General features: G+C 49.5%; 1 protein-coding gene across 8 annotated transcripts in view; it reads right to left on the reverse strand.

The window, feature by feature from the left end:
• Positions 1-18,877: 18,877 nt before the first annotated feature.
• The window catches only part of CNTFR (ciliary neurotrophic factor receptor), a 39,068-nt gene continuing 30,259 nt past the window's right edge, over positions 18,878-27,686 (reverse strand). For 7 of the 8 annotated variants that reach the window (XM_042913539.1, XM_042913540.1, XM_042913541.1 and 4 more), the window contains 6 exons: positions 25,563-25,680; positions 25,222-25,388; positions 23,818-23,981; positions 20,136-20,316; positions 19,557-19,725; positions 18,878-19,465 (listed from right to left, as the gene is read on the reverse strand). In XM_042913539.1, coding sequence (XP_042769473.1) covers position 19,465; positions 19,557-19,725; positions 20,136-20,316; positions 23,818-23,981; positions 25,222-25,388; positions 25,563-25,680 — 800 coding nt within the window. In that variant the 3' untranslated portion in view covers positions 18,878-19,464. Of the gene's footprint in view, positions 19,466-19,556; positions 19,726-20,135; positions 20,317-23,817; positions 23,982-25,221; positions 25,389-25,562; positions 25,681-27,686 lie in introns of those variants that run through there. The other variant, XM_042913534.1, reaches the window with a different exon arrangement.

Below are 27,686 nucleotides of genomic sequence, written 5' to 3' on the forward strand. Positions count from 1 at the left end.
CTGCCGCGGGCGGTCTGCGGCGAGCTGGCACCTCCTCCCCCAGGGGCGGTGCCTCCTCCGCGGCCGCGGAGGCTCGCTAGCTCGCTCGGCGGCGCTCGGGCGGCGGCGGCGGCCCGGGTGCGGGGTTCGGCTAGGCTCGGCTACGTTCGGCTGGGTTCGGCTGGGCTCGACTGGGCTCGGCAGGCAGCAAAAACAGCGGAGAACCTCGCTTCCTGAGAGGCCGGCGCCGGCGGCCTGTGGAGGGCGGAGCCATCTCCGCGCCACTGCTGTCACCCGATTGGCTGGCTGCGCCAGGCTCCTGGGCGATTGGTCGCGCGCTGGGGTGGGGACTGGCTCAACCCTTGTGCCCGGGTGGGGAGGGGGCGGGAGAAGGACTGAAGGGACTACTTGGTCTCGATCTCTCCGGGGGAAGGGGGCGGGGATGAAGCCCACCTACTTTTGGGAATTTCTTGCACCTTCAACACCCGGAAGAGCTGTACATCCAACATCTGAGAAAAGCCTCTGTACCCCTTATACATGAGGAAACTGCCCCTCCATATCTGCCTCTGCCGCGGTCATCTGGAGGAAGGCCTTGGGCCCCCACATCTGGGAGGAGATTGAACCTCCTCATCTGGGAAGCCCCTTGGACTTCTGCACATCCACTCCCACCTGGGGGTGGACTCTGCACCCCCACTTTAGAGGGTTTGTAGGCGGCTTTACATTCCCTGGCCCCAGGAGATGTGAGCAGCTCTGCCAATACAAGTTCTTTGGACATATTTATTGAGTTCCTACCCAGTATTGGTCGGGGGTTCGTGCTTTGCTGCGCTGTGGGAGAGCCTAGGACAGAGAGGAATGCGGTACTCTGAGAGATCGCTCATCCATGGCGGGAATAGGACCAGGCATGACTCTCCATCCTAGAAGCTCCTGACTCTCTCCATCCTAGAGTCTCTCCTAAGAGGAAGATCAACTTGGGCAGGAGCTGTCAGGTAGGCCTTCCTACCCACCTCATACACCAGTGATTTCTAAGTGTTCTGAACTGGACCCTTTTTCCATCCTGCTCTACATATTCTCCATGGATGAGCACAATCCTAAAACTATACCACGAAGACTCTCGATGCTCCCCAATCCAGCCTTAATTTATCTCTGGAATTCTAGACATAGATCGAAGTGCCTTCCAGAATAAGGGTGGTGTTGATTCCTGGTTCTGCCACTTAACTAACTTCGTGACCTGGAGCAAGTTACTTAACTCCTTTTTGCCTCAGCTTCTTCATCTGTAAAGTTGTTTTAGTAATAGCTACCGCTCAGGGTTGTAATTCACCAATTCATTTATACTGGACCAGCCACATCTCAGCAAATACCAACTGACACAATTCCAAGGACCATATAGCTAAGAGGCCCCTTTCCTCAATGCCGTGAAATTCACATGAGATCCCTATAAATCCAAATGCTATCTTGGAAACCAGTAAGGGAAGGGTAAGGTAATCTGAAAGACTGAGTCATCCAAACTTACTGAATTACTTAGAGACTGTCTAAAATAAATTTTTAGACCCTACTGACTTTACCAGAATGGATTTAGTTCCCTTGCCCCTGTTACCCAGCAAGGGTGGGGGCATTGTGAGCAAGATCAATTACTTCTAGGAAACAGAGGAGACTTATATTGCACATCTGTCATGTGAGTGAATTTGTGACCCAGCTGCAGGAGTTTGGATTTTATCCTGAAAACAGTGGGGAGCCACTGAAAATTTTTGAGCAGAGGAGTAAATGTGATCATATCCAGAAATTAGAGGGATGATATGGGCTGCTGGGTGGAAGGAGAGATTGAAGGCATTTGACAGTGAAGGCAAAGAGTAATGACAAAGGACTGAAATGATGTAGGGGAAGAAGATTGGAGAGAAAAAGAGAACAATGAGAATATTTAGGAATTACAACTGGCAGGACTTAGAGACTGAGACCTACAGGACATGAGGAGTAAGAGGGAGAATAAAGTCTGGGATAACTCCCAGGTCGGTGACTAGGGATACTGTGATGCCATTTACTGAGATAGAAAACACACGAAAAGGGGTGAGTTTCAACAGGGGTTGGGGTGGTGTGTGGGGGGGGGAAGATGGAGGATGATGAATTGTTTTAGGTATGCTAGATTTGAGGTACCAATTGGACACCCAAGTTGAGATGTCCCATAGACAGTTGGGTAAGCAGGTCTGGGGTTCAGGCTCAAGACATGTTGTGAGTTATCAGAAAATGAGTAGTAGTCAAATCAGAAAAGTGGACGAGCTCACCGAAGAATAAGACCTGGTTCAAAAACAAAAAAACAAAAAACATTTATAATCAGATACTGAAACCTAAAGACAGGAATGCCTCAGGAACAACTGGAACTAATAGTCACAGAAGCCATTAGGTTCTCTCTCCACCTCTCATCTGTTACTTTGTGCCAGTCTCTCCTCTGTTCTCCCCTGCCCCTATCATCCTCATCTCCAGACTGGCTTTCAATGCTTTTCTGGTCTACATGGTAAAAAACATCACTTCAGACAGTCACAAAGCTTCACAATCTTATTGTCTAGGCACTCAACAAGACACTGGTTTCTTTTTCTTGGTTACAGTCTGCAAATTCCTCAGGAAGTACTCTGATTGGCTCAGCTTAGTTAGATGCTTAATTCTAGACCAATCAACTGTGGTCAAGAGATGGATGAGGCTCAGATTGCCTAACATGGCATTGGGGGACAGAGGGGTGGTCCTAGGAGAAGACAGAATGCAGACTGGCAGGTGTTTGCCCTAGTCCACCCCTTGTTTGCCCAACACACACACATCATTTTCTTATATGTATGATTCCAAAAATGTCCCCACCTACATATTCCAGCCATTCCATGATATTTCTGCCAGTAAATTCACCTCCTCTCTAGTATAGAGCAGATCAATGACACATCCAGCTACTGCTTCTGGGGTTATATCATAGCACCATTGTTCTTCATATATAGGTTCTCTGGGTATTGTCCCTTCATGTTCCAGTCAGTTTTCTATAAGGTGTGAATATGGCTTCTAATAATCTCATTACCTTTGTTTGAACTGCCTTTGAACTCCTTTAAACCATTACCCCCAACCCCCCAAAAAAACTCCAACCCCCAAATTCCTGATATCTAGAGATGGAAGAAATAAAGAATAAAATGGAGTAAAAGGAAAGCACTGTAAGGGCGGCTCAGTTGGCTAAGCATCTGACTCTTGATCACGGCTCAGGTCATGATCTTCTAGTTGGTAGGAGATCTTTCCCTCTCTCTTCGCCCCCCTGCCTCAAAAATAAATAAATAAACAAACAGATAAATAAATAAATATAAGGAAAGAAAGAAAGAAAGAAAGAGAGAAAGAGAGGAAGGAAGGAAGGGAGGGAAGAAGGAAGAAAGGAGAAAGGGTATCATCTATACTTTTTGGCCATGAATGACAATGAAAATTGTGGGGTAGGAAATCTCATGGCATCTTTTGACTCACTTCTTTAGCTACAGTTTCTCAGTCAGCCAATCTGGCTGCCCCAGGTTTTCCCCATAAAGATGTGATCCCTTATCCAGTGTTCTGAGAGCATAATTGTGGAGGATTTCTCTGTGGGGCACTGTACTAATAAGTACTACACTTTCTGGTGGTGTTTTAGGGATTATCCTGGGATTGAACAATCACAGATCTCTGCATTTATGAGGATTGGGTGTGGTTTTATTTTCTTCCCAGAATGATACAATTCTTTTAAAATCATCATCAGCTGTCAGTTTCATCTGGGGGAGAATTCCTTTTGCAAATAGCTTATTCATCCTAAAGCACATCCACCCCACCCCCCCCAGTTTAAACTGAAATCAGAATATAGTCTTACAAAAAGTGGCATGTAACAGTTTTTTAGTTTTATTTTTCCTAGTACAGTTGACCCTTGTACAATACAGGGGTTAGGGGCACCAATCCCCTACATAGTCAAAAATCCATGTATAACTTTTTAAAAACATTTTTTTAAGTTTTTTTTTTTTTTTTAAATAGTAATCTATACACCCAACGCGGGCTCAAGCTCACAACTCCGAGATCAAGAATCACACACATTTCCCACTGACCCAACCAGGCACCCTCTGTGTGTAACTTTTGACTCCCTCAGAACTTAACTACTAATTGGTTACTAATGACCAGAAGTCTTACTGATACCATAAACAGTTGATTAACAATATTTTGTATATACATTATATATTGTATTCTTATGATAAAGTAAGCTAGAGAAATAAAATATTATTAAGAAAATCATGAGAAAGAGAAAATACACTTAAGGTACTATAAAAAAAAAAAAACAACCCACATATAGGTGGACCTGTGCAGTTAAAACCTGTGTTGTTTGAGGGTCAACTGTAGTTCATAAAATAACTTGCCTTTTGTAATTGATGGAACATGAGACTTATTAAACATAATAATTTTATCAGAGTTCTTTTTCACAAATAGAATCCACCCTAGATAGTTAAAACATAAAAGGGATTTGTTAAAAGATATTATTTAGCTCAGAAATGTTAGGAGGGCTGGAGAAATGGATTTGAGGCTCAGTTTCTAGGAACAACACTCAAACCATACCACACACAACCTGATGAAACCAGTCACTGCCACTCCAAATACTAAGTACCAAAAGTTTAATTTGACTGCCAACTTTACAAGCTCTGTAGCACTTTTGCAGTAAGAACTCAATACTGCAACCAGTGGGAAACCACCACTGTTACCACTACCACCAAAAAGTGGACACTTGTACTACCAGCAGTAGCAGAAATTGAAGTCTTATGTCCAACCTGCTTCCTTCCTAGGTATCTAGAATTAGCTAGGTAACAATTGTTACAAACAACCCCCAGATCTTAACTGGCTTAAAATAACAAAGATGTATTTCTTGCATGCTACAGTCCAGCATGGGTGAACCTGGGAGGAGGAGTCTGCTCACTGTGATCACTCAGTGAGCTAGGCTGATGGAGGCTTCACCATCTTATGATGCTGCCACTTTTTAAAAAAGGATTTTGTTTTTAAGTAATTTGTTTTAAGTAATCCCCATCCAACGTGGGGCTCAAACCTACAACCCCCATGTCAAGAGTCGCATGCTCTACCAACTGAGCCAGCCAGGCACCCAATACCACTCTCTTGATAGGAACCATCGGTGTTTGCTGTGGTAGACGAGAGTGAGGAAAAATGCGCACTGGCTTCTACTCACATTGCACTGATCAAAACAAATCTCATGGCCATCCCTAACATCAGGAGACAAGAGAAGTGCAATCCTCCTAGTTCTCAGAAGGAGAGGAAAACCAGAAATATTGAACTTTAGTGATATTTTCCTCACTCATATTGCTCACTTCCAAATCAGTTTCACATGGGGAAAGTAGCTTGCCTATACACAAGCTGCATAGGATGATGGAAATTTTAGTTATGACTTCTAAACTAAGCAGGCTGGATTTTATTTTATTTTTTATTTAGTTTATTTTTTAAAAAAATTATTTTTTGGGGAGAGAGAGAGTGAGTGCACACATGAACAGGGGAGAGGCAGAGAGAGAGAGGAAGAGAGAGAATCCCAAGCAGGTTCTTGCACAGGGCTCAAACCCACAAACTGTGAGATCCCATGACTTGAGCTGAAATCAAGAGTCAGATGCTCAACTGACTGAGCCACCCTGGCACCCCTATTTTTTTGTTGTTGTTGTTTATTTTAATTTATTTTGAGAGAGAGAGTGCCGGGAGGGGCAGAGAGAGAGAGGGAGACAGAATCCTAAGCAGGCTCAGAACTGTCAGTGCAGAGCCCAATGCAGGGCTCGAACTCACAAACTGTGAGATCATGACCTGAGCTGAAATCAAGAGTCGGACACTTAACTGACTGAGCCACCCAAGCGCCCCAGGAGGCTGGATTTTAAAATGTGAATTTTCCCATTTAGGAAAACTATTTAAAAGGTGAAGGACATCTATGAATACAACATATTTCTACTACCATAATCAACACTAAAAATTTGTAGAACCATGCTCTCTGAATCCTCAGGTTTGCCAGAAAAATGCAGGGCCTGTGCAAGCTCTTGGAGCAATTTCTCTTTTTTAGTACTATGTTTTTCATAGTGCTAACAGGGGCACTTTCAGTCCCTCTAAATCTGCCTCTGGCTTCATGGGAAATCACACACTGGAGTGACAGGGCTAGAAGCCTTTCTTCAACCTGCCCTAGATTGATGCCCTTGCCTCACCTGCATTCCAATCAACTTACTTTGCGATGAGAAGCACCATCACATTTGCCTGGTAGGATAGAAACATCAAAAATGGGTGGTCTGCAAGCAGTTAGGGGACAACAGTGTAAGTATTTCGCTTGGAATAAGAAGTGTGTTTCAGTCTGAACCTCAGACTGCTAGAAGCTAGGTCATTATGTGCCTTGCTGAATTGCAGAAGCTGCGTTCTTGGCTGTTCTCTAATGCTGATGATTAGGAAACTGAGGGGTTCTAGCAATCAAGATGGCGATACACTGGGAGAATCAGAGGAATTGGGAAGTCCTGCTTGTTGTCCCCATCCTGCCTCCTCTCTCTCCTATTTTCTCTCCAGACAAGCTTCCTATGTTTCTTCAATCCATATAATAATAAATCCAGCTTCTGGCAATTCTCAGCTTTATAGCTTAAATCCCAACAAGATATTGGCTCATTTCTTTCTGTTCTAGTTCCAGCTTACCCTTCTCAGTTCGTTTCAAAATTCCTAGGGACTTGCTCTCATGAGCCTGGCTTTGGTCAGGTGCCATTTCCCTGTATCAGTGATCCATGGGGCGGGGGGAGACGGGGGGTAGTGAGGTCATTATATGGTGGCTCCCATGATAACCATACGAGTGAAAGGCAGTTCTCACCAGAAGGGAGGGCTATCCAAACAATACATAAAGGAGTCCACCATACTAACATTAATGGATGCAGGGGAAAGGATAAATCTGCAAAGTAAATAAGGAAGTAGCTGTCAGAGAGATAGAAGAAAAACCAGGAAGGAACACCGTTTCAGAGAAGCCAAGAAAGGACAGAGGTTCAAGAAAGAGGGAGAGGTCAGCAATCTAGAATGTCAGAGAGGTCCAGTAGTTATAGAAAAGGGGCCATTGGATTTAAAAGAAAGGATACTGTTGATTTTCTTGGCAAGAAGTTGTTCCAGTGGGCAATGGAAGGTGGGCAGTGGAGATGGGGTATGTGGTGGCCACCAGATCTGAATGGTTTCATGAGTAAGAAGCTAATACAATACAGATGACTCAAGATTATTGTAAAAAATTGGGGGAAGGAGAATAGATACACAAGGATGTGGAATCAGAGAGGGTTTATATTTAATTTCTAAAAATTTCTTTTATGTTTCTTACATAGGCATGTTTAAATACTGGTGGGAAAGGACCTGGAGAAAGAATATAATTGGTAGCTATTTTTATTATTACTGTCCATCTCCCCTGGGCTGTGCAGATCCAGGCAAGCAAAAAGACAGGGACAAGAAGTCAAGATCTGGCAGAAGGTATGAACCACTTCAACTTTTCCTAGGCTGCACTAGCAAGTAGGGCAGAGAGAGGAGGTGACTGACCTCAGCACTGGGTGACCCAGGTTGGGTCCCAGGACACACCCCGGGCCCTGGGATTTCACCGTGCCCAGACAGAGAGGCCTTGTGTGGAGAGCAAAGGATCCCAAGGCTGGAGCCAGTCATCAGCTGGTGGGAGCAGGGTGAGCATAAGGCAGTCATACTCTGGGACAGGCAGACTTGCTGTGACTTTGCTCTGATTTCCTTATCTTGAAACCATGCCTGTTGCTGCCCCCTACCCGCCTACTCGCTCCTCAGCATCCCTGACCAGCTGTCACCTGCTTTGTCAGATGCTCTTCCCAACCTCCCATCACTCCTCAGCCGCTGCCCCCACCTTCTGCTCTCACCATCCCTGGAGGTGGCTCACCAAGGTCACTTTCACCTCCTTGTCACATCTAATGAATATTCTGTAGTCCTAATCTTTGTTGACTTCTTGGCAGCATTGAGGCTGTTGATCCCTTTTTGAAACTCCATCTTTCACTGCCTTCCATGAAGCCACCCTCTTTGGGAACAGTTATTCCTCTTCCTAAAACAACTATTGTTAACTAAGCACCTAGACTCTGTCAGAGCTTTACATTCATCATGGATATCCCTCACCTGCATGCAAGATAGGTCCATGGAACAGATGAAGGAACTGGGACTCAGGTAATCCACAGGTTTTCTTGAAGCCCCAGAGAGCAGTGATATAGTCTGGATTAAAACTCTGATTTGCGGAGCACCTGGGTGGCTCAGTTGGTTGAGCATCTGACTTTGGCTCAGGTCATGATCTCACGGTCTGTGAGTTCGAGCCCTGTGCCCCACATTGGGCTCTGTGCTGACAGCTCAGAGCCTGGAGCCTGCTTCGGATTTGGTGTCTCCTTCTCTCTCTGCCCCTCCCCCACTCAGGCGCGCGCGCGCGCGCGCGCGCGCGCGCTCTCTCTCTCTCTCTCTGTCAAAAATAAGTAAACATTAAAAACATATTTTTTTTAAAACCCAAAACTCTGATTTGCTGCATTGTCCTCAACTTCAGCATTCTGTCTGTCTCCCTCACCTCCCTGGCCCCCTCCTCTCTGTTGGGCTGTGCTCTCTTCCCCCACTCTCTCCTCTCTTCTCTCCTTAACTGAAGTCCTCCTTTGCATTATGGCTTCTGTGTCCATTTTGTGTTGATGATGCCTTAACTCTAACCTAGACCTCACTCCCAAGTCCCAGACTGATGTTTGTTGTTGTTGCTGCTGCTCTTGTTATTAAAAGCTAAGATTTATGGAGCATTTACAACATGGCAGGCACTGTCATGCTAATTTCTTTATATACATCATCTCATTAAATCCTTACAAGGACCCTATGAAGTACAAGCTTTTCCCATTTTCCACTTAAGGAAACTGAGCTGTAGAGAGATTAACCACCTTGTCCAAGGTTAACAGGAGCCCAGGTTTATCTGACCCAAGTCCATTCTCTTAACTACTGACCTAAGGCCTTCTACCAAGAAGTCCCACTAGTGCCTTACACTTGACATATATAATCTGAGCCCATCTGCTCCTTACTTGCTGTATGACCATATGCAAGTGATTGAATGTATGAGCCAGGATTATTATCAACTTCTCCAAAGCCTATCCTCCCCCTTTGCTAACTATTTCAATAAACAGTCCTACCATCTCCCACTCAACAGGGTTGTACAAGGCTCTTCCCTCTCCCTCCTTTCCCCTCCACATTCATCAAGCTATGATGATTATGTGCTCTAAAAAGCACTGTTCTCACTGACCAGGCCCTGGTTCTTCTCCTACCTGCCCTCAGGCCTTCCACATTATTCATTCAAAGCACCTCTCAGCTACCTCTTCTTCTGCATTCTCTTCCCTCCTTGCCCTCCTCTGCACGGCTGCCAGAGCAGTCTTTCCCAAGCACAAATCTGACAAAGTCTCCCCAGCTCCCAGGGCCCTCTGACTCTCAGTAGAAGTTCCTGAACCTCAGCCTGGCTCTCAAAGCCAAGACTGCCTGGCTCCACCTCTTCTGCTGCCCCAGCTCGCACCCGGCCCACTACTGACCACAGGAGGGTCCTCACTATTCCTGCCTTTCCCTCCCATCCTTCCTTGGGCTTCCCCCCAGGGGTAGGAGGTGTCCTCTGCCTCTCCATAGTGCCCCCCATAACTGGTATGTGTTTTTCCTGTGACACTGAGCCCAGTGGTTGGTGTGCTCAGGTGTGTAGAATTAGTAATGTTTCTCTATTTTATAAAAATGAAATCTATGGTTACACAACAATGTGAATATAATACCACAAAACTGTACACTTAAAAAATGGCTAAAATGGTAAAAACAAAACAAAACTAATTATAATTTCTTTCCCAGGTCTTTGCTCCTGGAGCTAGTAGGAAAGTCATTTTGGGAGAACCTCCTCACCCCTTCCTCCCCACCTGTGCAAAAATCCTGGGTTTTTATGCTGAGATTCACATGTTCTTTGCTGAGATGCCCATTTGGGAGCTCAATCTCCAGGGTCCTGCCTTCTCAAGCTCACCATGTCTCCATTCCTAGGGCATCAGTAGGCAGTGTTTGTGGGTCCCACCTACTCCTGCAAACACAGATCCCCTCTTCATTTAGGGGTACTCTCTAGATTGTTTTGACCCTCTCCTCTCTCCTTAGCATAATCCCCTGAAGAAGCTTAGGCTTCCACAAGGCTAGAGTCAGGAAGATGTCTTAGTCTGAGGGGCCTGGGCCTGCAATGCTCACCCCAAAAGACAGGGAGAAAAAAGGCCCAGCCTTCTGCCTGAGACAAGAAAGGAAGACTGCACTGGAACAAAACTCCATTAACATCTCAGTAAGTTATCCAGGCACACCAACTCCTGCCTCAGGCCATCAAATCCCCTGGGGGCAGAAGTCAAAGGTATCCTTCCCTGCTCATACAGACACACACTAACACATTCATACACAACCCACAAACAGAGGTACACATACATACAAGTGAAGACCTATGTATAGAGAAACAAGTCTACCCAGACCACAGGCATGCACATGAAAACACATCCATACAGAGATACACAGGTCTTGCACTCACTACACACATACCACATATCCAGGTAATACACATAAAGAGGTTCACAGGTCTTCATAACCTACACATACACACACACATGCGCATGTGAAAGTAAACCTACTGACAGACTTACAACAGGTGTGGGTGTATTTCAGACCAAGGACCGAAGAAGGAAGTCACAGATTGGTTTTCTAGAGATGAAAGAGTATCTGTATGTAGAGGACAGGCTGATGGGAGAGAAAGCCAGGTAGTAATAGCGAGGGAGAGATACTAACACCAAGGAAATAGAATAATGGTTTGTTATATGGTACCAACTACTCACCTAGCCCTCATTCACTCATCTGTTAACTTAATAGTTACCAAGCTGGGTCCTCCACTGGGCTAGGTGGGCAGAGAGAACTGGCCCTGCTCTATTGGCACCCATGCCCAGCCTGTGAGGGAGAGACCTATCCATGAGCAACAGTAACCCAGAGTGGTGACTGCTGTGATAGGAGATAAATATACCCCATCTCTGGGCAGCAGCAGAAGATAGGCAATGTCAGGGAAACTTGAATCAAATATTGAACAAGTGGGAATTGGAGGGATGAAAGAGATGGATGGGGAGGCCAAGGGAACAGCACATAGGAAGGTGTATTAGATTCCTGTTGCTTTTTAAACCAAATACCATAAATTTAGTGCCTTCAAACAACACAGATTTATTCTGTTACAATCTGAAGGTCAGAAGTCTGAAATCAGTTTCACTGGGCTAAAGTCAAGATGTACGCAGGGTTGGTTCCTTCTGGAGGCTCTGAGAGGAGAATCAATTTCCTTGCCTTTTCGGCTTCTAGTGGCTGTCTGTATTTGTTGGCTTGTAGACCCCTCCTCCATCTTTCAGTCTCCTGATTCCATCACCCCATCACCTCTCCTTTGACTCTGACCCCTTTCACCTCTTTTCTACTAGGATGGTTGCGATTACATCAGGACTACCTGATAATCCGGGATAATCTTCCCATCTCAAGATCCTTAATTATAGCTGCAAAATCCCTTTGCCATGTAAGTTAACATTCACAGGTTCTGGAAATGAAGATGTGGAAATATTTGGAGGCCAATTTTTAAGCCTACCGCATATTATCTCACTATCTTCAAAACCTCTAATGTAAATCTTGTTGTCCTCAGACTGAAGATGAGGAATCTGAGGCTCATAGAGGTTAAGTGATTTACCTTAAAACAAAAGAGATGATAGATAGATTAGATAGTCTGTAAAAAAAAAAAAAAAAAATAGACTGAAAAAATATACATGCTTGTTATTTAAAAATTATAAGCCACACAAAAGAATACAAAGAAAAATGCAACCTGTCACTAAGTCTCACCACCCAGAGATAGGTCAACATCTGGTAAGAATAAAGTACTGGGGTGGAGGCAGGAAGTGAAGAGAACAGTATATAAGAAGAGAGACAGGTAGAAAACTTATAGATGAATGGGACATATACTTGAAATTAATCGAGGGAAAAGAAACTAAAGTGAAAACAAAGGTGGAGTGCCTGGGTGGCTGAGTCAGTTAAGTGTCTGAGTCTTGATCTCACAGTCATGAGTTCAAATCCTGCTCTGTGCTGGGCATGAAGCCTGCTTAAAAAAGTAAATAAAACAAAGTGAAAATGAAGGAATAGCTGAACTTTCAGCTAAGCATTTCTTCATCTCAAAAATTAGTCATTCCTAAAAGACCCCTCTCAAGTTAAGAACAATTTTGATTAAGAGGTTGGAGTAGGATTTTTATCATTGTCAGTTTTATGAGCTGTAGTTGCTCTATGAAAGAAAATGTGATTAGTACGTCTGCTTTCCTTCCCACTGCTTCTCTTCATTCCAGATTATGTTGCCAATGTTGTTCTCACTTTATAAGGATTTATATTTACAGTGTGTTCTACAACTAAAATTCCCAGTTTAATCTTCACTTAAGTGGAATGAATGTTCACCACCTGTCCTTTCACCATAGATCTCCCTTCCTCAGCTTATTTTGACTAGTCTCTGGCTGACTGAATTTGTCACTGTGTAGTTTTCAGAAGCGCTCATGAGTTCTGTATCCCCAAATTCATGAGTGAGATCAACCAGTTTGTTGGTTATGTTTGGGGGTAACACTTTTTTACCCTTAGAAATTCCTAGATATTGCTTCATTATTTTGGTTTGTTGAATGTTGGGTTGCAGAAAGTCTAAGATCAGACTGAATTTTCCTCCATACACGACTTGCTCTTTCTGCCTGGGATCCCAAAGTATTCTTATTTAATCTTCAAAGTTTAGTAACTAAATCAGTATTTATAAATCAGTATCAATTATTCTGTATCAATTCTTCTGGTATATGGTGTTCATTTTCAGTCTGGATATTCAATGCTTCCTTAATTTCAGGGAAAGCTTTTCTGTATTTTCTATCTTAATATCTTTTTCTGTTCCATTTTTGGAACCTCTACTTTAGGGCTGCCAACAATTATGCTTATAGTAGCTTGCCTCTGTCCTACTAACTTCACTCTTAATTGCTTTAATATCTTTATCTTTTCTCATCATATTCACTTTCAGGATCTCAAAGCCTTTCCTACAGATTACTTTGATTTTCAGCCGTATCTATTCTGTGTTTTGTTATTGCTAGTCTATTATATCTGTAATGATACTGTTTTTGTTCCTTTATTATTTTTCCTTAGTTCTGTAATCTCCCTTTTCTTTTTTGTTTTTTGAGAGAGAGGAGAGCACACGCACATAAGCAGGGGAGGGGCAGAGAGCGAAGGAGAGAATCCCAAGCAGGCTCCGCACTGTTAGCACAGAGCCCACTGCAGGGCTTGATCTCGCGAATCATGAGATCATGACCTGAGCCAAAATCAAGCGTTGGTCGCTTAATTGACTGAGCCACCCTGGCACCCCTGTAATCTCCCTTTCCAGCTCATTCTGTTATGTCATCATCTTGTCTTTGAGTTCATGTTCTCTGGATTTCATGCTATTATTAAGGGCTTCTAACAGAATAACTTGCCAGGAAATATTTTATTCTTTTGGTTGTTTTCTTCTATATTGGGTCCTTCATCTATTTTTTGCATCTTGTCTTCCTTGTTCCTTTCTCTTCCCTCCCTCCCTTCCCATTTTCCCTCTTTGCTTCCTTCTTACCTATATTGTGGCTGTGGTCTGAATGCCTAAAGTCCAGGCCATTCTCTTTCCACTTTCAACCACGTACTATGGCTCACATTTAGCAGACCTCTCCTTCCCTGGAGTGTAGGTCTTTGAGCCCCTTCCCAACTGGACCTGTTTATCTTCTGGGAGCTATGGTTTGAAAGCCATCTATTGCTTTCAAACTCACCCACCCCATTTCTGTGCTATGAGGATGGTTTGGCAACCTGCTGACTTTGATGTGGCCTAAGTGCTGTCTCTCCACTGAGGCCCCCCTTAGATATCCTCTTCCAGCTGGGAGGTGATGCATATCCCATCCTGTAGACTTTGGTTTGTACCCCCAACCTCAGCCCCATACTCTGGAGGTTGCCAAGCTATGGCAGCTCTTCTTGCCTCTCCTGAGATCTCATGGAGGAACACAGAAGCTTCTACTTACAAAGGCCTTTCCCCAGACTGTTCCTAAGGCTACCTACTCACTCAACAATCCATTTTCTTCAAATTACAGGACGTTAGTTAGTGACAGTCCTTGGTATTTGTTGGCTCATCTTTTCTCAATGCTCCTTTTGGGCAATGGGGTTAGGTGACATACCACTCACTTGTTACACCAGAATCTTCTGTTACTTTCCTTGGCTATCACATTTTAAGGTTTATAAAAAGAATTTGCTTGTTTGGTTCGACTTGAGTTTGCAGCAGCGTTTTTGCTTTGGCTTGTTTGGGCTTTTGTTAATTTTGTTAGCAGGGGGGTAGGATGGAGTTGTGATTCTGTGATGGCTTCACTTTGCCGTCCTAACCGAGATCCCCAGCCTTGCCTTGTCCATACCTCTTTGCTCAGAGTCATCCTCTGAGCAAGACCCTAGCAGCCCCTAGCACTTTCAAGTCCCTGAAGTGAAGCAGGGACCCACAGAACTAGGACTTAGTACATGGGGCGGGGGGGGGGGGGGTGCTCAGTCCATGGTACAGGAATGAATAGGAGGCAGCATCAGAGGGACCTCAAATGCTTCACAAGAGAGCATCCAGGCAGGGCACAGTGTGAACCAAAGCATGGAAGTAGGAGACATTGGAACAATGACTGGGGAATGGGGTAGGAGGATGGTATCCAGCTGGAGGAGTACCAGCTGAAGGGAACAGGTGGAGAGAAGCTGGAGAGGAGGGCAGCAGGGCCTAGTCATGTAGTCTGGCCTGGTGGCTGTCCTTATACATCACCAAAGTACTTACTAGCTCTTGGACTCTCAGGGAATACTCTAGAGAACGAGGGTAGGTAGGGAAGCATAGTTACTCTCTCCTCATCTCAGCCCCTCCCAAGATAACTTCTCTGCCAGGGTGCTCTTGTTCTCTTCCCTACAGCCCCAGGTAAGGCCTCAGCCATGGCCATACCAGGCACACTCTCCATCACAGGCTACATGCTAACATACCACAGATGTGCCCCTGTTCACCTAGTCACACAAAAACAACTGTGTGGTTGTACATCATCACCTGAAACTTGCAGGTGATGGCACAGTGACACATGATGTTGAGGGTACACTTTACACACAGCTCTGCACTGTCTGGCTCCCAGCTCTGGGGCCTTTACCTCTGATTCTCCTGAGAGCTTGCTCTGCCCCCTCGTGGCCATTCCCCTAGCCACTGCCCTTCGGCAAGGACCCTAATCATCCACTCCCTTGCAGGCATGGTTCCTGCCCAAAGAAGCTTCCAGCCTTTTAAACAGCCTCTCCCCTCAGAGTGGCACTGTCAAACCAGAATCCCTCAGATCCACTAGCTCACAGACTGACTCTCCCATCAGACTGGCACTGTTAGGCAAGGCCTTCTCAAATAGGACTGGGACTGAGAGGTTTCCCAGGACTTGAGATATTCAGTGCTAAACTGAGAAAGTCCCAGGCCAACTAGGACTAGTTGGTGATCCTGTTCTCAGACCTGTATGCTTTCAGAGTGGTGTCTCTTTAGACTGGACCCTTCAGACACTCAATCACTCTACCCCCTCAGACTGGACCTTCCAACCAAGAGCTGTATAGCATGTCCCAGACCAACCTCCCCTCAGACTCATCCTGTCACACTGGCCCACTCACCTTCAGGTTAGCCTTCCCCATTGGAGTACCCCTGTCAGATGAGTTCTCCAGCTTCTCCTCAGGCTGGCTCAATCAGACTCCCCTCCTCAGACCTCCTTCCTCTCTGACCTCGTCTGAGAGGGAAGGGTGTGATGAATACACCCCAATCTTTTCTGCCACCAAGCACTTCATTCTTTTCATGTAAGATGAACTTTCCCAAAGTCCCAGTCTAGGGAGTTAATGAGCTCACCCATTGGCTCTGGGGAGCTCACAGGGCCAGAGGCTGCCCCAAAGGGACAGCCTAGTGTCTCCTGACCACCTTCCTCTCTCCTGGCTGCTTGCTGGGAGGCAGATGTGGGGTTAGGGGGCTGATAGCCGCCTGCCGGGGAGCAGAAATGAAGGGCAGGCAGGTGGCCGAGAGGGGGCAGCAGAAACCAGGACAGCCTCCAGCTCAGGCCAAAGAGGCACAGTGGCCTCAGGCTGGGGTCTGGACCAGGGCAGAAACACTCAGAGGGAGGCAACGTGAGGAAAGGCAAGGAGAGTCAGGAAAGAGGAAAAGAAACACAAGATGGGGTGGAGATACATGCAGAGACAGAGAGAGGCACAGATATCAAGATGAGGATTGACACACAGAGACAGACCAGGGAGGAAGGTAGGAAAGGGAAGATTGAGAGATAGGGAGGAGAGACAGAGAGGCAAAGACAGGGATGGAGACAGAGACAGGAGTCAGAGACATACACAGAGGAGGAGACAGGATAGAAACACTCAGAGAGAAACACAAGGATAGTAACCAGGACAAAGACTTGTTAAGAGATAGGAATGGGACAGAGACAGATGGAAATGGGTTGAGTGAGAGGAGGGTGGGGGCAAAAACAAGTTAGCCTTATAGGAATATGGCACAGAGTAAGGTCCCCATCCCCAGTGCCCCTTGGTGGAACAAAAGAAACGAGTGAGCTGAAAGGGTAGGCTGCTGTACACATTGGGCCTGGGAACCAAGCCTCCCCTGGCAGCCCCCCTCAGCAGTGTTTTAATTCTCTGAGCTCTGATTTAGCATTAAGAACTGATATCTATACTTACGTGAGCTCCCCAGAACCACCATGGGAAATAATGACGTGGAGAGACAGTACTCAGAGGCAGCAGCAAACAGCACTCCCAAGCCCCTCCAAAGCAAGCAGCCTCTGTGAGGTTGAGGGCCAGAACTTCCAAAGAGGAATGACTAACCCCAGGCCCACGCCTGTCAGAGGCAATGACACTGACCCTCCAGACACCTCGGGGCTTAGGACGGAGCTGGGTCTCTCTCTTGAGTTTGGGGGCAGGGAGATGATCCAGTTCTCCTCTCCATTGGACTCTGAGACACCAGCAGGCCCCCTACTCTCTTTCTCCTCCCAGACCCCACATAATTGCTTTCCCATGTTGCTAATAGAGGCCAGATTGATGATGCCCAAGCCCTGTGTGGGCGGTGGGTGGGTCAGGGCTGACCAAGGCTCTGAAGACAGGAAGACAGCACAGGCCAGAGATCCCCGAACTTTAGCCCCACTACCACAAAGACAGGGAAGGCGGAGGCTCAGACCCATCCCAGGAATACAATGTCCTGGGTGAGAGTTTGTGACCCCCTCCTCCCTCCACCCGTTAAACCCAGAGTATAGGTTCAGGCCCAAGCCACACCTCACAGGAACCAGACAAACAGGCAAATAGGGGGTCCAGGGTACACGGGCAGGTCCACAGCCACTTCTCAGTATGTCCATCCTGGGAGCCTCTTCCTGTGAATGAGGAGTCATGCATTCCCACAGTTGAGACTACTGTGCTTGAAAAGCCACAGGCCCCTCTACCCTGATATCAGGCCTTTGCTTTCGATAGGATCTCCCACCTGGAACACCCCTCTCCTCCTGTAGTGCCTGGTCTGGAAGAGAGCTAGCCACCTTCACTCTGAGCCCCTCACCCAGCCCCAGGTCCTGTCGAGGCCTAACTCATCAGTGCTTGAGGCACTATGGATCCCTCCTCCTAGTGGCAGGGGAAGGGGCAGGGGCAGGCCTGGTGAGACCAGCAAGGAACACCCATTTTCTGACCCTGGTCTGAAAAAAGGGCTTGAATTGGCATATGTGTGTGTGGCATCATGGTATTAGCAGCTTAGTGTAGGTATGGTGCTCAGCACCTGCTGTGGGGAGTGTGTACACAAGTCAGTGTATCCATGGCTTTGACTCCATCTCTCTCTCGTCTCAGGAACCCAGAGCAAGGCCAAGCTGGGTTGGGGCTCTGGTCTAATCCTTTCCTCCCATCCCCAGGCCAGAGGTACCTGCAAACTTGGCCCCAGCCCTAGGCATCCTCAGCTGAGGAGCTGTGGTGGGGTGGTTTCTACAAGGGGGCTATACCTGAGCAGGCCTGGGGCAGCGAGGAGCCCCTCCTCTGAGAAGAAATCAGAAGGATCTTGGAATTCTAGTTTGAAAACTAGAGGTGTGGGCAGGGTACAGGGATGGACCAAAGACTGGGCACCCTGTAAACCCAAAGCCTGCTCCTCTCCCGCTCACATGGAGTCCTGACTGTAATCTAACATTGGGGTGAATCTTGTACCCCACATTTCTAGTCCTGAAGCACAGGTCCAGTCCCTAGTCACGTTCCAAGTGGCCTCCTTCAGGCAGCTTCCCGGACTGCCCAGGCCCAGAACGCTCTGTGCTCTGTGCCTTGTAGCTCAGATGAGCCCCAGGCCTGACCTGCTAGAAGCCCTGGACTGTATCTCCTGGATGGCAGGGATGACAATCTTTCCTACCCCAAGGATAAAAGTCTGGCCACCTCCCTTCTTGCATCTCTAGCCTCTATGGGTAAAACCTAGGCATTCGTGGAAGGCAGCTCTGGAGATGACCCTTGACAGGCTTCTCCCGTCAGGATTCAGCAGCCTCTAGGACTGACTGGACATCCCCATGTGGGACCTGCCTCACTGGAACCCCTCAGTCCCTGCAACTCTGTCCCTGGCCTCCAGGGAGCCCTATCCTCCAAAGCAGCAGAAAGCTCCACACGTCTGCCGGAGAACTAAACTGCCTCTCCCCACCTATATGGATGCCCAACTAGAATTTCTTCCCTCCTCCAGGCCTAGAAGGGGAGAGATCCTTGGAAGAAGGAAACCCTCCCAAAGTGGGTCTGTTCCAAGGACTCATGAAATGGTGACGTTTAATGAGAACCCCCCCACCCTCCCACCCCTGTATATACAACTATAAAAAATTCAAATACAGCAAGTTACCATTGAGTCAGACTAGAAGGGACTGACAGGGCATTAAATACTGTGGGGTAGGAACAGGGAAAGGGGAGGGCCGTACAAAATGGGCAGAGGTGGGGGAGTGAAAAAGTGTGGGCACTGGGGGGAAGGGGTGGCTGGGCCCCCCCAGTGTCAGGAGCTTATAATCTGATGGTGGCAACAGAGACCCTGGGACAGACAGGAGGCTGGGGCAGGAGGAGAAATTATGGATGTGAGGGGATCCCCTCAGGGCTCCTGGGAGTCGCTGGCGTTGGAGGTTCCAGCCCAAGGGGCCAGGGTGGGGGTAGGGGTGGGTCTTTGGTGGGTGGGTTGGCTGCAAGGTCCTCCTCTCCCGAGGGAGGGAGGAGGGCCAGTGTGGTGTGGCAGGGCTAGGGGGCGGCAGGCCCGGGCCTGCCGGGGTCTCTACAAATTATGTCTGAAGAGAATGCAGAAGGTCCTCCTGCCCGTGTGCAAAATAGAAATTGGGGTCTGCGGGCTCAGCTCCGGCCTCCTGCTCCTCTGCAGGTGCGCTGGCATGTCCTCACGGGATGCCGGGCTCTGGGGAGACAGGGCAGGGGGCTGTGAGGGATGAGGGTGGGATAGGGATCCCCTCAGGTTCCCCTCTGCCACCCAACCTTACTTGACTTACCAGATCAGGAGACTGTTGGCAGTGGCGGCAGCAGCGGCCAGGGCCAGGGTCACAGGGACGCCGATTGAGAAAGGTGTCAAGGTTCCTCCGCCGCTGCCCAGCTCCCCAGGGTCACAAATCTTCGTGGTGGGTGGGGGTGCCAGTGAGCTGGTGGTGCTGGTCGTGGTCTCTGGGGAACATGGGGGTAACTCAGGGCAGGGCCAGGGATACAGTCCAACCCAGCTCCGGGGGGTTTCATGAGGTGTATTGTTCCTGCTCCCTGTGTTAGACAGTGCTGCCTCTCCCATCAGACAGCCCCTGCTTCCTCTCTCAAACACATCCTGCCTCACCCATCAGGCAGATCGTGCTTCCCTAAGGCTCACAGATGACCCCTCCACCCAATGGCCCCTACCAAGAATGTCCAGACAGCAAGGACCAGGAACAGCATGGGCAGGGCAGACAGACAGCAGTGAAGCAGCCACAGAGTGCCTGGGGTAGAGGCTCTAAGGCTCTAAGTCCTGGGAGGAGTTGAAAGGCACAAGATAGAACCAGGCAACAGTGCAGGTCACTGAGAGAACAGGGGATGGGGGATGGGCTCACCCGGAGCCTGGGCCTCAGTGGTGAGGTGTCGTGGCTCCTCAGTCCAGGGCGTGGCATGGGCGGCCACACTCCAGTCACTCCATGTCCCAATCTCATTGTCCTTGGCCGCCACCTGGATGATGTACTCCTTCCCAGCATAGGCATCTGTGATGGTGTGCGCTGTGCCATCTGACAGCTCTACCTGCAGCCAGACCATGGGATGGGGGTAGGGGGCCCTGGGGGTCAGGAGAGTGAGGCACCCCCAGAGGAACTGAGAACACTTCTGAGCAGAGAAGAGTGAAGACCCCCCTGGAGGAAATGAGGGCTTCCTTGGGAGAGAGAGGAGATATTAAGAATACTCCTGAAGGAAGGTAAAGACATGTCAGGGAGGAAACCCCGAGAGAGGGAAGATGATCCTAAAGGAGAGTAAGAAAATCTTTAAGGAGACTGGAAGCACCCCCAGGGGAACAGAAGGAGGACTTTGCTCATTGTCTCACTCTGTGGTCATCCCAGCTTCCTCACAGCCCTCAATCTGAGCCCTGATCTCAGCCCCTGCCTGGAGGTGATAAGAGTAACGGTAAGAATGGGGATGTTGATATGCTGCCCTCTCCCATCAGGAAGCAGCATTAAAACAAAACAAAACAAAACAAAACAAAACAAAACAAAACAAAACAAAACACAAAACAAAACAAAACAAGCAGCTTAGAAGGAAGGTTATGAACACAGTCATGGAACCAGGCTTCCTGAGTCCAAGTTTTAGTTCCACTCCTTACAAGCAAGTGACCAAGTTACTTAACCTCCATTTGCCTTGCTGTGCTGATCTGTAAAATGGCATTTACCATCTATCTCACAGGGGTATAATGAGGACCAAACACACTTCAATCAGCTCTGTCATCATCATGGGTTCCAGCTCAGAGCCTGGCTTCCCAGTTGCCCAGTGCATCCACTTCCTCCCATTCAGGAAGACCTCAGTATGGTCGACACCCTGCCTGAGGTGGACTGGGGTGGGGTGGGCAGCTCCCAAGAGGCAGGACAGGAGGGCAGCTGCTCCATTTCCTCCTGGAGGCATCGCCACCCCACCCCTGCGGAGGCCAGCCCTATTCTGCTGGTCTCCCCCACCCTTCAGGCTGGCCTGCCTGTCCAGCGCCCCTCCCAGTCCCAGGCTGAGCTCTGGTTCATCTCAGCGGCACCCGCTGCCTCATTAAGCCTCCTCGTAAACAGGGGCAGCCGGCAGGGGCGGGTGGGCGGGGGGGGGGGGGGGGGGGGGTGGGGGGGGGGTGGGGGGATGCTGCTCTGGGCCATGTCTGGCTTCAGGGCTTTTTTGGTCCCTGTTCCAATCTTCCTTCCCAGAAAACTGGGGTCTGGGCTACCTACCTGAAAGGCTGTGAGTACATGTGCACACGTGTATGTGCACTCATATGTGTGAAGGTGTGTCTAAGTACAGCAAGAAGCCCCTCCAATAATCCCCCCTCCCGCCCCCATCCCCATGGCCCTGGGGTGGCAGGCACTGGTAAAGGTCAGGGTCAGAGTGAAAGTCATTTGGGGCCCAGACCTGAGCTCAGTAAGTCCTACTCCCAGACCTAGAAGATTGGTGGGCCCCATAGACTCTCCTCTCCTGGGGTTGGGGCCCAGTTCCTCCTCTGGTCCCCTACACCCTTTTGCCCTGCAAAGACCCCCTCTTGCTGAGTAGTCCCAGCTCCTTCAGCTCCTTTTCCCTCTTGTCAGGATTTGACCCTCAGGCCTCTCCTTTGATTCTATCTCCCCAGATCTTCACAACTGTCTTTCCCCAAAGGGAGAGAGCTATGAAAAGCAGATCAGATTACCACTTATTGGTGGGCTTATGGTGGGCACCATACCTCTAGGAATGTAGCCCAGGAACCCAATCCTTTCTTGGCAGCCACATCTCCTAAGACTGGGCCCTTCTTGCTGGGTTATCACTGATCCCTTAATCCATCCCCTTAAGAGAATGGCTCTTCCACTGGCAGGAATTCTCTAGTAACTGGCATCTGCCTAGCCTCAGAGTCCTCCATCCAGTCGGCTATAGCATATGTCAGGCATGCCCTTCAGCCTCCCTGCTGAGTTAGGGCAAGAACAGAAGATTCAGGGAACCCATGCTGGGTCCCTGTACTTGCCTCCTCCTTGTCCATGCTCAGATAGCCCCTGTGAGACCTCATGGTACCCATTCTTGTATAATTCCTGGCCTGTATATTTCATTTCCTCCTGAAAATCCAAACAATGTTTTTTCTCCTCACCCCTCTCTACCCCCTCCCAATCATACACCTGCTCCTTTCCAATATTAAGGATAAGGGAGAGTAGATTGTATTCAGAGCAAAAGTCAAGCTCAAAAGAGCCATAAATCTAACCAACCACAATGCCAATGAGATATGGAACAGGGAAAGCACATGCCAGGTCATACGTATTTTTTACCACAGAGTCTGCATATTTTGCTCTGTCCACATCAGTATGGGGGTCAGTTCTGTGGTGCATGGCCTTGGCATGTTAGTCACATGCATGTATGGAGCATGGTTCCTGCTAGGAACCACGTGTATGTATACATGCTCCCATGTGTGTGGTGGGCAGTATGCCAGGTCCACTATGAGGCGTGTGCGCTGCGATGCGCAGGGCTGCTGCCTGTAGCTCGTTAGCAGGGGAGGGGGGCTTGTGAAACTAGACCCTGGTTATTAGCAATGCATTAGGCGCGGGCAGCTGGCCAGGCGGGAGGGACTCCGGACTCTGTCAGGGAATATGTGAGCAGCCTTTGTGGGGGCCAGGCCTGCAACCCGGACAGGCACCCTGGAATTGAATTACGCACTTTAAAGGCTAGCTGGAAGTGGGGCATGGGGAGATGGGGCTGGAGCCTGGTGGGTGGGTTGACCCCTGGGTGCCAGCCTGGGTTGGCCTGTGGCCCAGCCCCAGTCTGAGCCCACAGACCTCATGGGCCACAAAGAGCACCTACAACCCTAAGGGCCCTGGAATGTCAAAGGAGAGAGAACCTTAAATCTTCCCCAAACCCCTGGCTGCTCCCCTGAGCTACAGTAGCTTGATCAATACGTACTGAAAAGGTAGGTAGCCCAGACCACAGCCTGACCCCCATACCAGCCCTTATCCACTGCCTAGTTCCCAGCCTAGACTACCTTCTGATCTATAACCTTGAGCTGACCCCTAAGCTACATCTGACTTTGGAGCCCTGACACTAATCATGGCCTGAACTCTTACCCTGGAACAAGCTTGCCTCCACTGACTGATTCTGATCCCTCGAACCCTTGAGACTATGAGTCCTTGAGGATAAGAGCCGTCCTGCTCCTTGGGTCCAGTACAAGCCCACAGCCTGGGCCAGAGTGTATGAGGGAGATGCCTGATCACAGAGGAGAGCCAGAGGTAAGGAAAGGCAAATACTAACTAACTGCCCTGCCTGCCATCTCTCTTCCAGGATTTCTCCCCATTACCCTGGGTGCCACAAAAACAGATGTGGTCCCATCACACTAACAGAGGTCACTGGGAACCCCTTAGGGCCTCAGATCAGGATACTGCCCTCAGACCCATCCATCCTCCCAGGCCTATCTGATCCCTTCTCCCTGAGGAAAGCCTCTCTGGCTGCCCTCAGGCTTCACATTGGAACAGCTATCAGCTGATACAGGTCGTATGGATATGCCGCGTGGCTCTGATTCTGGCACTTGGGATCTGGGCAGGGCAGGGCACTCACATGCTGCCACTGGTCCAGGATGAGGGGTCGGTATCGCAGAAAGAACTTGAGAGGAAAGGACTCAGGGTCAGGCCAGGTTGAAGGGGTCTGCCAAGTCACCTCTAGCCGGCGAGGGTTGTTGGGAACTGGTCGGGCTACCACATTTTCTGGAGGGTCAGGTTTCACTGTTAAGGAGACACAGCTTCATTACCACACTAATCTCTGGAAAAACCCCACTTTGTCAGCCCCAGTCACCATGTCCACCATCTCATATTGCCAATTCTTGTCATAACTGTCATGGTTGCCACCCCTCTTCTCTGTTGTCAGTTCTGGCAACCACCATTAACAACAATCTCATTATTTCAACCTCTCACATCCCTATTCCCACCAAGGACTGTCCACTACAGTCACTGTCACCAGCTCATGATAATGATATCCCAAATTTCATCCCATCATCCCAGCCCCATGCTCATGATGACCAGCATCCCAATTACCAAGTCTAAATGATGGCTCCACCATTACCAGCATCACCTCCATTGTCATCTGGATCACCCCCTCCTGCACCAGCATCATACACTCCCCTCAAGCTCAGCATTTCACCTCAACTCTTCCAGTTCCAAATTGAGATAAAGTCTACCCTGGAAGAGTCTGGGTTTGAAACTACTCTGTGGGTCAAGGTTAAAAGACAGTCCACAGGTGTGGCAGATCTGGGTTGGACTCCTGACAGGAGTCTAAGGGCCCAGCTCATGTAGAAACAGTCTGGCTGGGGGATTCAGCCATGGCATGGAGGGCAGGCAGAGGGTCTGGCTGAGATGGAGAAGAAGCAGGCAAGGGGTCTGGCTGGGATTGGGGCAGGGGCAGGCAGAGGATCTGGATGGGGTGGAGCAGGGGCAGGCAGAGGGTCTGGCTGGTATTGGGGCAGGAGCAGGCAGAGGATTTGGATAGGATGGGGCAGGGGCAGGCAGAGGGTCTGGCTGGAGTGGGACAGGAGTAGGCAGAAGGGTCTGACTGGGATGGGGGTGGGGGTGAGGGCGGTATCTGTCCCAGTCCTGTCTCCTGTTCTGACACCTCATTCATCACAGGCCGTAAGGAAGCCATTAGCGTGGGGCGGGGGGTGGAGGCTGCAGCTGCACAAGGGTCTGGCCCAGCCTGCCCCCCCTCCCCCTCCTGAATACTCTGGGAGCCAGAGAGAGTATGGGAAGAGCTGCTGGAAAGGTCTCTTGGCCCCTACAGGTAAAGGACACCCACTCAAATATTCACAGGTATATACATGCCATGAACATATGTACACACGTATATACATTCCACATATACCTATGCACACATGTGACTATCCCCACCAATGCTCATATACACTTCTGGCACACCCCCACTCACACACTCCCACTGGAGTATGTTGCAGGGACCACCCCCCTCCCGACGCACCAATGGTGAACTCGTCGAAGGTGATAGCTGTGGCGTTGTGGCCCAGGGCATTGCTGACACTTATCGAGACCTTGTACTTGATGGTGGAGAACAGGTGCATGTAGCGGATGTGGCAGCGGTTCTTGAGGGCTGGGTCCTTCTCACAGACCATAATTTTGGAGCCATGCCTGGGGAAGGGTGAGGCCCAGGCACTGTTACCAACATCAAGAGTCAGGTGGGGCAGAGGTTGGGGGAAGGTCAAGCCCAAGGCTGGGCTAGGGTCTGGACTGAGGGCATGGTGGGTGGCTGAAGGAGAGGTCAGAGGTCAGGGTTGTAAGCGGGTCACAGGCAAGTCTACTCACAGCACGGTCACATTGAAGGTGTTGGGGATGTAGGTGGGGGTGGGCAGATGCCAGCTGCAGTAGAAGCCCTTGGGGTAAGTGTTGGAGCGGCAGCTGAGCACAGGCTCCCGCGGCGGCACTGGGGGTGAGGACAGCACGGTCAGGGTATTCTTGGAGCCCCTAGTCCCCTGCACTAGTGTGGGGACAGGTGGGCCCCAGAACCCCAGCTCTCCCCCCTTCAACCCATCAGCAATGCCAGAGGTTGGGGAGGGGTGGCTGTCAGCAAGGGTCTGAGGCTTCCCAGGCCGCAGACAGCCAGATGTTTAATTAAAGAAAAACAAGGCCTATATGAAGAGGGAGCCCCCCCCACCTGCTCAATGGAGGCGGGAATTGTGGGGGAACAGGGGGCTGCGGGCCTCAGCTCATCAATCACAGGATGGAGATGATGTCTGGGGGAATCGGCCCCAGCCCCACATCTCCTGACACGTTGTGTCCATTCCCAGAGAAAAACTGTGCAACAGAAGCTGGGGGGGGGGGGGGGGGAGGGGGCGCGGGGGCAGATTGTCCTGATTGGGTCCTCTGGTTGCGGGAGTAGTCAGAGTGAGCTCCCTGGAGAAGAGTCATCCCAGGCTTCCCTTCAGTAGAGATTAAGAAACACAAGGAGAGGCCTGGTGGTTCCACAGGAGCAATAGCACTGGGTGGCTGTACATGTGGGTATCTGTGTATAGGTGTCTAGGTGCGTGGGTATATATGTTACATGTGTCTCTGTGACATGAATGATCCACAATGGAATGTAGAGGTATCTATGGGCATGGCTCAGAATGTGTGGCCATGTAGGCTTGCATGTGTGTGCATATGCCTGTTGAGAGGAAGCTACTGTTCCCTTGGTATATACCTCACTTCCAAGCCTTAGCCCCCAGCTCCTCCATCACAGACCCTTTAAGCAGTTCTTTACTTGGTCAGCAGCTGCCTTCACTCTAGCATGGGGAGTCCCAGAGAGGGATGGGGATCTGCCTGGGGTCACACAGCAAGCTAGAGTTGGGACTGAACTCCAGGATGGGGATACCCACCCACATGACCACACATACACACTTGGGAAGTCCTTTCTGCTATCTAACCACACTTCTTGCTGCTGTGAGCACTTAGCCCAGCTGTCCCACCCTTAGGCATTGGGTAAGGCGTGAGGACAGCCGGCTCAGGTTCCTGGAAGGAGGCAACTTCTGTGATCTGACCCAGGCAAGGAATGTCCGTCAGTGGCTCCAGGGACACTGACACCTCCCTCCTGTGCCCCCCCCGCCCCACCCCCTGCCTGACAGGTGGACAGGAAATGGGAGGGGGGCAGTTCAATAAGCCAGGGACTGTGAAGGGGGGAGTGCATGTCTATGCTTGCTGAGTGACCATGGTGACACACAGGGAACTGTGGGCTTTCATCCACAGTGTACACGTGATGGTGACTGATTCTGTGTGATTGCATGTACATGTCCATTGTGTGTGAAGTATATGTGTATTGGGGCTGAACCCCTAGGGCCCAATCTGGCTTTGCAGCAAGAAAGATGAGGGGTCAGAGAGGCATCTGGGAAGCTTGGGTGAATGTAGCAGCTAGAGTGGGCTATGCTGTGGGCAAAGGCAGCTCCATGCCCCAGGGCTGCAGGGAAGAGCCAGAGCCCAGCTGAGCCCCCACAAGGGGCAACCTGCATTCTATCCACTGCTGTCTGCCTCCCCTGGGAAGCTTTCCTGGCCCCGTGTCCATCTTGTGTCTGTTCCATGTTCATCCTGTGTGCCTCTGCTATCCCTTCCCTATCTGCCCAGGGGCACAGAGGCATGGGGGTGGGGTGGGGGGTGGCCAAGGACACAGGAAGTGCCTTGTGGGGGCCTGTAGGCCAGGCCAGAGTTGGCAGCCACCCCAGGAGGAAAGGACATTCCGAGGTCGGCTGAGAAGCCTCCACTCCCCCCTCCTGCCACCCCCCTCCTTACCCCCAGCTTCAAAGGAGAAGGGTGCTGGGGGTGGGGTGGGTACTGAAGGCTGCAGAGTCAGCTCCCTGCTGCCTGGGACTCTTTGGAGGGCAGAGCGGGCCATGGCACTGGACTCACAGGCCCCCTCCCCCAGCCAGCCTCCCCACTGACCAGTCCCCTACATTCCCTCTG

This window comes from Panthera leo, chromosome D4, assembly GCF_018350215.1.
Source record: "Panthera leo isolate Ple1 chromosome D4, P.leo_Ple1_pat1.1, whole genome shotgun sequence".
In the NCBI taxonomy this organism is placed as follows: Eukaryota; Metazoa; Chordata; class Mammalia; order Carnivora; family Felidae; genus Panthera; species Panthera leo.